Consider the following 12,614-nt stretch of genomic DNA (forward strand, 5'->3'; position numbering starts at 1 on the left):
AAAGCATTATTCTTGCTGAATTTTGTGGTAAACACCATGTTCATAAAGTCTTTATGTCCGTAAAACATTTAGTTAATCAAAATCAAACATGGATGAAAACAATTTACTCTGATTTACAGACTCCCTTCATCTGGAAACAGCTGCTTAATGTTCTTCTTAAAAACACAGCTTGATTCTTTCGGTATTAACAAGCTATTATTGTGAGTTATATCCCTCTTTCAGTGCATAAATTCACTTAAAGTGAATGTAGAGAAGTTTATAAAATGCAAGCTTAATGTTGTTGTAACATATGTTGCAAGGTTTTTAACAGTGACAGTTTTGATGAAAGACATTTCTGCTTTGCTCTCATAAATAAAGCTTTCTTCTTGCTTGCCCTGCTTTTTAATGTCTAAGAAACTGTGTGCCCTCTGAATGCCTCAATAAACTGTAACAAGATTATAGGAGAAGCATAATAGACCCTGGTTTGTGTTTTCAGCCTTAAATTCATTTATTCTTAAGTCAAAAAAATATATCTCTAATTCTGAAATGTCTTTGAGCTAATTGTCAAGAACAGAAAAGAAATCCTACTTATTGAATCTTAGTTATGACCCAGAGATTTACAAAACAGTTAGTTGTATAGTCTTGTTGTTTGTGCTGCACTTTCTTTGGCTTTTTATTTGGTGGCTACAGAAGCAGCTGGATTTGGTTTGGTTTTGACTGATTTTTCAGGCAAAATTCGTGCAAACTTCATAATAGCTTGAATCATTGGTTTATGCCTTTTTTTTGTCCCCAAGGAAAAAAAAGTACGCAACCTCTCTAAGATAAAACACATTTACATTTTTTCCTTCAAATAAAAATCCTATTTACAGCTATGATGGGTTAGAATTGTTAAACTTCTATGTATGGTCCAATCTTGAATCTTGCCTAGCAACATAAAAAATATAAACTAAAACCAACATTCCATCTCCATCTGAAGGCCTGAGAGCATCACAACCCCAGAACGCAAAGAGACCTCTTAGACTGCGAATACAAGAAACAGCACATGTCCTTGGAAGTTGGTTTCTCTGCATCTGTCTTATGTTTATTTTACTTTCCTGAGCATCTCATGAAAAGATGAGCTGTAGGCCAAGTAATGAACTAACTGAAAGCATGTAGGGTATCTTCAAAGACTTGCCCTTTTATGAAAAGAATTTGTTTTTCTTTTCTTCTCGTGTTTCAGCACATCAGTAGCCAAGATGTGCTTAATAAGTTTACATGCAGTGATCATTATACCAAAGTTCTCTTTTCGTGATTTGTTGCAGGGGTGGGGCCTTGCTTTATGATTTACAGTGGTATTTGTCATGGTATATAGAGCTGGAGAAAGTAAATAGAAAGAAATGTTCTATAACAAGTAATGTGACAAAAATGTTCTTTATAAACCGTCAACAATGACTTACAGGAAGGCAGTTTGATTTTTAAATTCAGCATCATAACCAAATGTTAGTTTTCCCTTCTTCATGAGGACAAAGTATTCTAGGCAAATGTTTTGTTTTTATATCGTTTTGTTACGTTAATATGTTTATTGATGTGTTATTTAATCCTGTTTCTAGGTTGACCGTCAATCCCAGTTTATTCAGGGCTATAGAGTAATGTATCGCCAAACATCCGGCCTACCTTCTCCAGCTGTATGGCAGAACTTGGAAGTCAAAGTCCCAACTGAACGCAGTGCTGTCCTTGTCGGCTTGAAAAAGGGGGTTACTTACGAAATTAAGGTTCGCCCTTATTTCAATGAATTCCAAGGAATGGACAGTGAATCAAAGTCTGCTCGTACCACAGAGGAAGGTGAGTAAAATGGTCAGAAAAGCAACTGGCTTCCATACCTAGCACCGGAGGTGAAATCACAAGTGACCATTTTGGTTATTGTATGTATGTATATGTTCAGCTTTTTCTTCCATGTGATTTCTGTTTGTTAGATATAGAGTTGGCATTAGAATTTGATATAATATTCAGTTTTGTGCTGCAAGTATTCCATGAGAAAGCATAGACCAGTCCTATATTCTTCTGGCTGATACATTCTTCTAATGTACAGGTGGCTTTGGGTGTTCCAAAAAGTGTGCGCTGCAGCCATTCCTTTACAACCAGTGTTGCTGCAATAAAACACTTTAATCTGCACTTTGAAAATAAAACGAATAAATGAAACTTTTTACAGAGAAGTGGTTGATATTAAGCACGTCTTTCTGAATGGGTAGTAATGTAGATGAAGAGTTTGGCTGGGAAATGGGGACTAGTGAAGGACAGATATTTAAATGGTCTGAAGGAACTCCAGTCTCAAAGGCATGCCACTTCATTTTTTCTGTTAGCATACCTTTCATGAAACTGCCCTATTTAGTACTTTGGAGGACTTCCTTAAGTCCGTTTCAAGCCTCTCTGAAACATGCAAGATACAGACATAGTAAACAGTTTACACTACTGAAAAGCACAAGCATTTGTATCTGTAGCATGTAGTGTGGCATATAGTTTTGCTAAAATATATGTACTCCACAACTGCTTTTTTTATTGTAAAGGAAGAGAGGGGAGGTATAAGTAATTTTTATCTTTTTTCTCTTAGAAAAGTACAAGAAACCTATCTTTCTACCTGTTTAATGCAATATTAGTTTGCATTAAAGTTTTTTTATTCATATGCAATAATCCTCTGCCTGGAGAATCTCTCATGTAAAAGCAGAAGGATGATTATAACAATGAGGGTTCATATCTTGTTTCATTGATTTCTTTCAAAGCAAGGGAAAGAAATACTGGTGAAACTTCAGAATGCTCATATGGTTTTGATGGGTTTTGAGTGTACTGTTTCCTTCCTATTGAAGATGCATCTTAATCATTTACAGTAGTCTCCTGAGGCTTAATTTAGTGCTGATTACCAAGTACTTTTTAATTCTAGAATGGATTTGCTTATTACTCACTTTTCGATTTGTTATGATTATTGCCCCACAAGTAAGTAATCCTGAAGATAACTTAGTTGCCATTTGTACTTTATAGATGAGGAAATTCAGTGTCCTGCAACATTTAGAAAGTGTGGAAAGGCATTATTCAGGTCTGATTTAGAATTTGGGACATTATGGTTCCCATTTTTTTGTTTAGACTATAAAGTTTAAATCAGTCGGTAAAGAATATCTTTGCAGCAGTCAGAACAAAGCTTTCTTTTTTTAAAAAAAAAAAGAAAATTGAAAAAATCTTTCTACAGGTGAAATTGCTTTTCTAGAGTTAAAAATACAGGATTTTGTCCCCTCCCTAGAAGATTTTCTTCCTGTCCAATTTAAATTCTTTTTTGTTATTTATTTAGTTCATCTAACGGTCTCTTGCTAAAGGTAAATTAAGAACTACTGAAAAGAAAGAGAAGATTTTGTACCTCCTGTCTATTTCTACAAAATACTTGAGGAATGACATTTTCTTTTATAAACCTCAGCTCCCAGCAGAGCCTGTCAAGTAATTTCCTACTTTAAAGGCCACTTTGTTCATGTGGAATAACTTTCCACACAGTGAAGATTTAAAAAACTTTTCATGCCTACAGATATGTATAACTCATAGCCTACGACCCACTTTGTAGATTAATATAACCTTCAAGGAGTCTGTTTACAAGTATCTCTCTCAAAAAATAATCAGCCTACAACGTGTAGTATTATCACCAGACAAATGTCAGCCCCTGTAAATCATTCTTCCTGTTGCTCGGGTGATAAAGGTAAGTACTTCCACAGCAAAATTAAGACATTCAGTAGATGCAGTTCTACAGATATTTCCTTTAATTTCTCACATTGTAATTATTTTGGTGTTCATAAATTTCAAAAATAACATCAACTAGATGTTTAATGACAGTGGTTTGCTTCTCATCCAATGAAGAAAGATGACAGTCTATTTAAAAGTATCTCACTTGCTGTGTTGCTTGTGATTCCATTTCAAAAGTGAGCCTTTTTAGACTTGACTTTTAAAAAATGTCAGCTATACTATTTTTAGAAAATAATTTGGAAGAATGATACATGCATTGGAAGTTTTTTGCCAACATCAAAACAAATAGCTCTGGAAAAAGCAAAGTACGACCAAAAGGTAGTGGCAGCTTTCTGCTGGATTGAATTTCACATGCAATGTTACTTCTGAGGCCTACCTCCAAAAATCAATTTTGCTGCAGTTAGACTTTTGCTCTAGATCAGACATTTGTTATGGTTCAGTATCCATCCATCTCCTGCCTCTTTGGCCTTGTGAAGGTAACAAATGGAATTCTGTTTGGCTGCGTCTGGAAAAGATGAGCAGCGATTTGGGTTCTTTCATATCTGTAAGAAGAAGCTGAGCACTGGAATAATTGACCTGTCAAGGAGCAGGCAAGGTGTTCTCCACAAGCCAGCAGCAAGGGAAATGAGAAAACGGTTTTAAAAATGTTATTTTTCAATGTGGTCTATTTAATAACTGCAGCAGTGTCAGACAAGTGGCTTAATTTATATCATGGTGCCAGCTTACAGAGTGATATTATCAGAGAAGGAAAGCAGAACTGTTATAGATGTACATGTGTATACACATAGAAAAAGGAGCTAAATAAAATATTTTATTTTATAATTTTCACTGTTTCTTTCGCGTTTGCTCTGAAGATAGATTTTTTTTTTTTTTCCAATTGCATCTACTGTTTAAATCTCTTTTGGAATAACTTTGTGGAGTAGTATTTGTTCTCCATGTTGTTTGTTACCACAAGAATATGACAGTCAGTAATGGAAGTCTCCTTAGGTTTTATCAGCTGCTGTCTGTCAATTCATTCTTGGCTTAGTGCAGCTCTTAAAATGATGCTATCAGCTGCACTTTTAATTTTGCTTCAAACTTGCCGTATACCCTCCAAAAAAAACCCCTAACACACACTGATAGAATATTAATTAGAATATTCATGCAGTTTAAAGGCAAAGACAAATGAATACAGTATGTTTTTCTTCAAATGTTAGAGTACCATATTAATTTTACATTTCTTTATCATTCTCGCCTTCTCACCCCCACCCCGCCCCCAGGTATGTGTATATAAGAAATTATATTTCTGAATGCCCTTTGTGTTTGAAGAAGAAAGTAAATACATTTTGCAAGTTGTTCCGTTGTACTTAAAGCCAAAAATGAGTTATACAATGTTAAGCTTTTCCATTTTAATGATTATTATTTTCGTACAAAATATTCTTCTAATTAATATTACACACGTACATTTATTCACAATTTTGTTGTTATTGAATAACTGGAAGTCTTAAAATGCTGATTTTTTTTTTTTTTTTTTTTACTGTGTGGCAAATTATTTCACTTGCCATAAAATACAGAATGCAGCTATTACCTTCACCAATTTTATGCTTTGCGTGATTGCAAGGGGTAGCCCAAGGCCACCTTCCTATGCTTCACTTGAGCTGCCTAAGAATCAAATTGTCCACAATACAACTCCATTTCTCCCTTCCAGTACACTGTTTCTCTGCATCGTTCAAGGTCACAAAGACTCTACCAAGCACTAATTGCTTTGCAGCTGAACCAGCATCTGAAAATGTATTTGTCAAAATGTGCAGCCTCACAGGACAGTAATACATTTTTCCACCAAAATATTTTTTTCTGATGTAATCTTGTGTGATCCCTTCTCCTCACTTCTGATATACTAGCTTTAAGTTGTGTGATTCCTGCAACAGCCTTCTCCAACTCTTCAGGGTTATCAGGGTAAGGGTTTGAGCTCAGCTCCTTGAGCCTGTGCCAGGTCAAGTGCTGAGGAGCATCCAAAGTGGGAACATAGCCAGTCTCAAAGAGGCCACGGGGAGCAAGAAGGAAATCTGAATTGACTCAGGAGACTTGAATACTCCTGATATCTCCAGCCGTGTTTAGTTGTGTTAAACCTGCTAGATTTAATACAAAGATGCCAGTGTCTCTTTGCTTTTCTGAGAAGTGTGCTCCAAGGATGTTCATGCAGCCAGGGATATCTGTTAAAAAGAAGACTGGAGTCCTGTTGCCCTACAGCTTAACAATGAAGGAGTCTTCTCTGGCTAGGAATACTCTAGACTGGGGGACTGGAGTCAGGGAGCTGTGACACATGACATGAGATGCCCAAAACCAGAGCGGGAGTGATAAATATTGTAGGTTCTAGTACAAGGTCTACTATAATTCTTCAAAATCAGCTTCCATAATTCATATTAAATGTTTTAAGATCATATTAAAGGCAGTGACAAATACATGGAAGAAAATAATCCATAAGGAGTTATTAAACAGAAGGGCATAGCCCCGGAACAGAAAGTGTCTAAGCAACAGGCTTCTGTGAATTCGAAAATTGTCCTCGAGAGGTATCACCATATGCTCGCTTTATTAGCCCACACTTTCCTAGCCTCTTTGTATTAGTTTTCTTGAAGACTGGATAGATGGGTCCTAGGACCAATTCAGTGCAGCTGTTATCAATATTTTTTTTTCCCCCAGGGATTATACCTTAATATAATACTTTCTGCTTTGGTGACTTCGCCTGCCATTGCAGTGGAGTTTCAACACTGGCCTAGAAGTAAGGGAGGGGAAAGAGGGGTCCGCAAGAAGTTTTAAGTGGCTGAGGCCCTCCTCCATATGCCACAGCCTTCTGCCCTGGCAGCTATGGCTATGGCAGGAGATCCCCTGCATGGGGATGCAGCAGATGCTGACAGAGGGGACTTTTCCGTAGCAGAGCTTCTGCACCACTTCCCAAACAACATGTCCCGAGCTAGCAAAAGCACCCTGCTGCCAGTGTAGCTGCAAGCGGGGCTTTGCCAGCATAGCTTTCATCACTAACAGCTATGATTTTTTTTTTTTTTTTTCACAGTTCTAACCCAAGGTAGCAGGGCTGGCAAGTGATTGTCTTGTTGATATGGCCTTGATATGCAGTGACCAGCCAAACAGCTGTGAATGGTTGAATTGAACAGGACTCTGAAGAGAAAGCAATTTGCCTGGGGAAAAGAGGACATAAGTGTATATCTGACCTAACTTAGCACCTCTTCTATTCACTGGCATTTAATGTAAAGCCCTGGACACTTTAACCTTTTTCCACCTAGGAGTTGCAAGGTTTTATGTTTAAAACTGCTAAGTTAATGTCTTCCTGGAGAACGAATAGGAAATAAAATAAAGTCCTTAAATGTCTGTTGCTGACATTATTATTAGACCATGTAGGGAAAGAAGAACCAAATCACTTTGCAGGCCAGGTGAAGCAGCCTCACATTATGACTTAGTTGATACACCCATAGCTATCCATCCATATTATGGAAAACAAATGCAAGCGTGAGAATAATTCCAATGCAAACTTAAGAAATGCTAAACATAAATAAATGAGGAGTGATTTGTATTGATTATCCATTGCCACAGATTCCACATTGTCATTCAGCACTATGCCTCTCTTCAGAAAGGCATTTTTCAAAATTGACAGTGCCTGAGAAAATGTACATACCTAGGCCTCCAGGGAGTGGAAACTTAGTATACTCTCTTCTTGCTCTTACACCATTTCAGCAAAATTCGTGCTCTAGCAAATGAATTAGTGTCTTGCTTCTGTTTGTTCCCTCTCCTTGGTGTAGCTCCAAGTGCTCCTCCTCAGTCTGTTACTGTCCTGACCGTTGGAAACCACAACAGCACAAGCATCAGCATCTCCTGGGATCCTCCCCCTCCAGATCACCAAAATGGAGTCATCCAGGAGTATAAGGTAGAAACAATGTCTAATGGGAGGTTTGTGTGTTTAAGGAAACAGCATGCTTGAGTTACAGAACAGTAGCACTGTTTATGGGTTTAGATTCTGACAGCATTTACAGCTGCTCATGTAATTATATGGAAAAAGAGGACTGACTGCTTATAGATTTTTTTTAATTATTATTATTTTTTTAAGCAGTACTACTGTTATATTAAAAGCAAAAGTACCATGAGCTAGATCTGGAAGAGAGTTGTGATTGCCAGCTAGTTTACGTTACTTCTCTTTCTTTCTTTTCCCTGCTGTGGAACAAGAAGAAGGGATTTTTTTTCTTGTTTGTTAAGGTCTTCTGTCCTCTCAAGAGAGTTGATCAAGTGCCTGTCTTAGAGTGCCTTCAATCTGGCAGAAAAGCTGGCAGGAAAGATACCTCTTCTTTCCCCTGCAAAAATGCTGATCCTAACACTTCAAGGTCAAAGTCAAGGACTGTGGCTCTTGGGGAATACAAGACTTCTTCCAAGTACCATTTCTATCAAGATTCACAACTTAAAGTGCTAGGTTGTTTGCTTTGAGGAACAGGTTGAACACCACTAGTATACCTTTGTTGCTATGATGTCTCAAAGTATCCTCTCCTTATATATCATCTTAAATTTTGTTGTAGCCTATAATTCCTCACTAAGCTCGCTTTTGCACAAAGCTGGAAAAAGTGCAGTGTGTTATTGGGGTGGAGGACTATGGAGAAAATGATCGGACAAGGTTCAGTATTGTAACAGGCTTGTGACCATGGAACACACTGTTTGTTAAATTACTTTTCTGTGGCTGCCTTGTACACATAATATGAAAATTGGAATTGAAACAGAGCAGGGCAGCTTTCTTGACAGTCCCACAAAGGGTGGAAGTGGTGGATGCAGCTTATTTCACACCAAAAAATGTAAATTTTTTTCCGTGTTGAATCCTGAGGAAACACAGTATCAAGAAGGGAGAAAGTGCTTGACACTTAAATCAGCTAATGGTTCAACCTCTTCCAGCTTATCACTTGGTCAGAGGGATGCAGTAAATGCTCATAATATTTATGTTTAGCATAGCACTTATTTTGTTTTGCTTTTCGTCAATATCAAGATTTATTAATCACAGTATTTTATTGATCTCATTTTCATATCAATTATTAATTATCTTTCGGCTTAATTAATCTTGATACTGACTCCAGTGTAAGTCAATATTAACCATCAAGGCCTTATAGGCGAATAAGCAAAGCCAAAGCACACTCCTAAACCACAAAATATGTAGATATGAAACAAAGTGGGCTGATGGCTAATAAAAGCCATGTTCCAGGTGAGTGCTCAGACCTCTAGGCTGTTTATAAAAACAGCTGGAGTTTTTTATACCTATTAGATCCCTTCTGTGTTAGATTAGGTGGCTGCCTGGTTAGCAAGCTGGCTACAGTGAACGTAGAGTGAAAAGTCTTGTGACTGCTGAGGTTTCACAGTACATTTTCTAACAAATTGCATGTAGATCCGTTCATTCAAGCATCAGAGTGCCTGTAAATTCATTTATGGATTAAATGCCTTTAATTAGAGGCATCTCATACCTACTATATCCTCAGACCAGGACAGACAAGGAGTGAAAGAATAAATGCAATAGTTTCACCCGAATGCATTCTGGCCTGCAAATAAGATCTACTTGAGCTTAGGAGAACAAAGGTTTCTTTTGCCCTCCAAATCCTCCTCAGTGTTTCACAGAAAAAAGATAAGGTGAGATAAAACACTGAGCAGGGTCAAAATTAAGGGTAAAGAGAGCATTGCTGCTGCTTAGACATATCAGTTGGTCACTGACAGTGGTTCTACCAACAGTGCTTTCTTCTGCTGTTATAATTATGTAGTGTATGTGTAATATCTTTCTCAAATAAAAATATTGATTTTCTTGAGTAGTAGTAATGTTTTCTTTAATAATACAGAAGCAGTATATGCAGATAACATTAACTGAAGAAGAATCTCTAAAAGGTTTTAATTTTGAAACTTCTTGGGAAAAGCCTATGGAAAAATGCAAGAGAGAGATATAACACTCTGAAATCATAGACCCTTCTCATCACAAAATGCTGATTGAGCACTGAATCTCTCTATAGAGTGTTTTTCCTGTTTAATTAGAGAGTAATTGAGTCAGGAACTGATGTTTGGATTCCTGAACAATGTAAGTAATCACAAAATCAGCAGTAAAAAGTGAGTTTGTACTTATTCCATTTCAAAAATTTCACGTATCCCTGTTATGCAATGAAAGGAAGTTGAAAAAACTTTTGAAAATTGTTTCTTCTATAGTACTTTAGGAAGTGTTTCAACCTGTGTTGTATGCCCTTTTGCTATTCAGTAGGAAATTAAGAATTAAAAAAAAATCCAGGTTTTTTAGGGAAGGTTTGGTGGTAATCATTTTATTGAACAAGATTTCAATTAATGTTCAATTATTCTTTTTCACTTGGATGATTCTGTTCTGTGCTTCTAAGAACTGTAACCACAGAATTTGCATTCCATGGAGAGCCAGAGTCCAGAGAAGTATTTACAAGCAGTCTTTACAGCTGGCTTGGTCCTTTGCTAATCTGGGATAGCATGCAGAGCTAAATCATCCCAATTCCAGCTGCTCCTGGACAGTAGCATTCTTAAGTCCAGGCTAAGTGATTGTCATTCAGTACCTTGATATGTCATATCTATGCACAATTGTTTATGAGTATGAAGAATTTCATCTTTTTTAACATATAAACTTTTGTCCCAGATCTGGTGCCTAGGTAATGAGACTCGATTTCATATCAACAAAACAGTAGATGCAGCCATTCGGTCTGTAGTAATAGGTGGCCTATATCCAGGTATTCAGTACCGTGTGGAAGTTGCTGCAAGCACCAGTGCAGGTGTGGGAGTAAAAAGTGAGCCACAGCCCATAATAATTGGTAAGTGATTGTCTGTTTTGTTGTTTTGTTTCACCTGTTTCAACTTTCAGAAATGCTTTCATAAATCACTTCTGGAAGCATAAAAATCCATGGAGCAAGATATGAGATTTGAATAGAGCTAGTTAGTTAGCTTTTAATGTCCCACTGCCTGCTGACGTATCTTCTCTTTGTGCAGAGTTCTTGCAGTCAATGGAGGGAAATATGTTCCCAAGACATATTAGAAAATGCAGATTATCTAGTGAAACTTATTTAGTATTTTTTTTAACGGATTTACTGCTTCTGCATGTTGATGGATTTATGGAACTAACAGCTCAAGCTCCCTTTTCCTTCTGTTCAGATGACTGTAATATAGCCTTACTTACTCTGTTGGTGCCTAAGGCACTATTTACAGTTGGTTTTCTGAACATTTGAAGTCAGTGTTTCTCAGGTATCCCAAGCAGATGAGATTCCTCTGTCAAAAGGATAAGTGGCCCCTAGTCCAAACAGAAAGTAAAGGTAGTATTATCATCCCTGCCTTTGAAATGACCGTTTCTTAGTAGTAGCTTCCATGCTGAATTAATTTCCTGACCTGAGGGAAACAGATTCTATTTCTTCTGAAATTTTTCTCAAGTATAAAGTACAAAGGCAGAAACAATATGGGAATGGTAAGAATCAGAGAAGTAACCATATTTAGCAAAATTGAATTGGGCGCTCTTTTGAGTGCGTAATACAGGAATTTTTTTGCTTTTTACTGTATGATCTAATATAGTTATTACTTAAATGGTTTTTTTTTGTTTGTTTGTGGATCTGTTGTTATCAAATATTTTCTTTCTAGAAAATGTTGTCAACACAATTCTGTTATGTGTAGAAAAGGCCATCCCCTAAGCACTGCTTAAAGGTTTAATGATATTCAGGTTCTCTATACATTAAATCAGAAAATGGGGTACGTCAGCTTTGAATATATTGTCACTGGAGAAGGCAATCTAAGACTGGAGGTGAAGGTAGCGCTGGTTTTAGAAAATGGCAGCCACAGAAACACCAAAGAAGTGAATGGAAAAGTCTTCTAGAACTTAAAGCAAGGAATTGATTTTTGAAAATGCAAGAAACCTGTGATCTAATAGGCCTGAATTTTGGACCTCTGTATAAATAACAGATGTTGTAAGTCTAGTCTGTCATTGCATTTGAGCAGGACTTTTTCTTGTTTCACTAGGGAGTCCATGTAGCTAGGCACTGAGCACACTGGGCTTGTTTCAGCAAAACACTTAAGTGTGTTGCAGTTTAAGCATGTGAGTAGCCTTGTGTCACTTAATGTGTTGTGAGCTAAACTTGCACCAACGTGCTTTGCTGGATGATTCCCAGAATGCTCAGTCCCACATCTGTGTACAGCCCTTCGTCTTGAGTTTTTGCTTAAAAAAATTGCTAGTATAATAAAGAGTTAAATGTGGAGAGATCTGTATTATTGCAGGAAGGAGGAAAGAGATGTTAGGATGCAAATAAAGTATGAAAGAAAGAAAATAGCTATTTGGGGTTTAGAGACTTACTTTTGGATTGTTAAACTTACAATGATATTTATTTGTTCCATAAATGATCCGAGAATATCTGCTTCAACAAGTTTGTCTGGTGGCATCTTTGCTATATGGAAGAGTCCTTTGCATGAAAAGTAGGAAGTTTTTTCTGTTTGGGTTGTGTTTCTGTTCTCAGTTCTGTTTTCCCTTTTAGGAGCCCAAAGCTGGATGTGGTTATTACTTGTATGGTCTGCAACTCCCCTTTCTTTAGGTCCCATTTTTTCTATTGCTTATGAATTGTTGATGGTTATTTCTCAGAATATAAGTTTACTTGATAAAGGTAACATTGTTTAGGTGATAACATTTCTGGAAAATTTGAGTTGGTACCACTCGATGTTCGACTGAGAATCAAGAACATAAAATAAGGACTTTTTTTTTTTTTTAGGCAAATTAAAAAAAAAAAAAAAAAAAAAAGTAGTTACATGGATTAAAAATGAGGTAATGGATAAACCTCAAAACATCATCATGAATGGGGAAACATTATTGAGTGATTGTATTATAATAGAGT

General features: G+C 36.8%; 1 protein-coding gene across 1 annotated transcript in view; it reads left to right on the forward strand.

Moving 5' to 3' along the window:
- Window positions 1-12,614, forward strand: part of ROBO2 (roundabout guidance receptor 2) — a 435,305-nt gene that overhangs the window by 388,491 nt on the left and 34,200 nt on the right. Inside the window, exons 15-17 of the mRNA XM_086462902.1 lie at window positions 1,569-1,800; window positions 7,527-7,651; window positions 10,391-10,562. Coding sequence (XP_086319028.1) covers window positions 1,569-1,800; window positions 7,527-7,651; window positions 10,391-10,562 — 529 coding nt within the window. The remainder of the gene's footprint in view (window positions 1-1,568; window positions 1,801-7,526; window positions 7,652-10,390; window positions 10,563-12,614) is intronic.

Source organism: Leptosomus discolor, chromosome 1, assembly GCF_034619465.1.
Source record: "Leptosomus discolor isolate bLepDis1 chromosome 1, bLepDis1.hap2, whole genome shotgun sequence".
NCBI classification, from domain to species: Eukaryota; Metazoa; Chordata; class Aves; order Leptosomiformes; family Leptosomidae; genus Leptosomus; species Leptosomus discolor.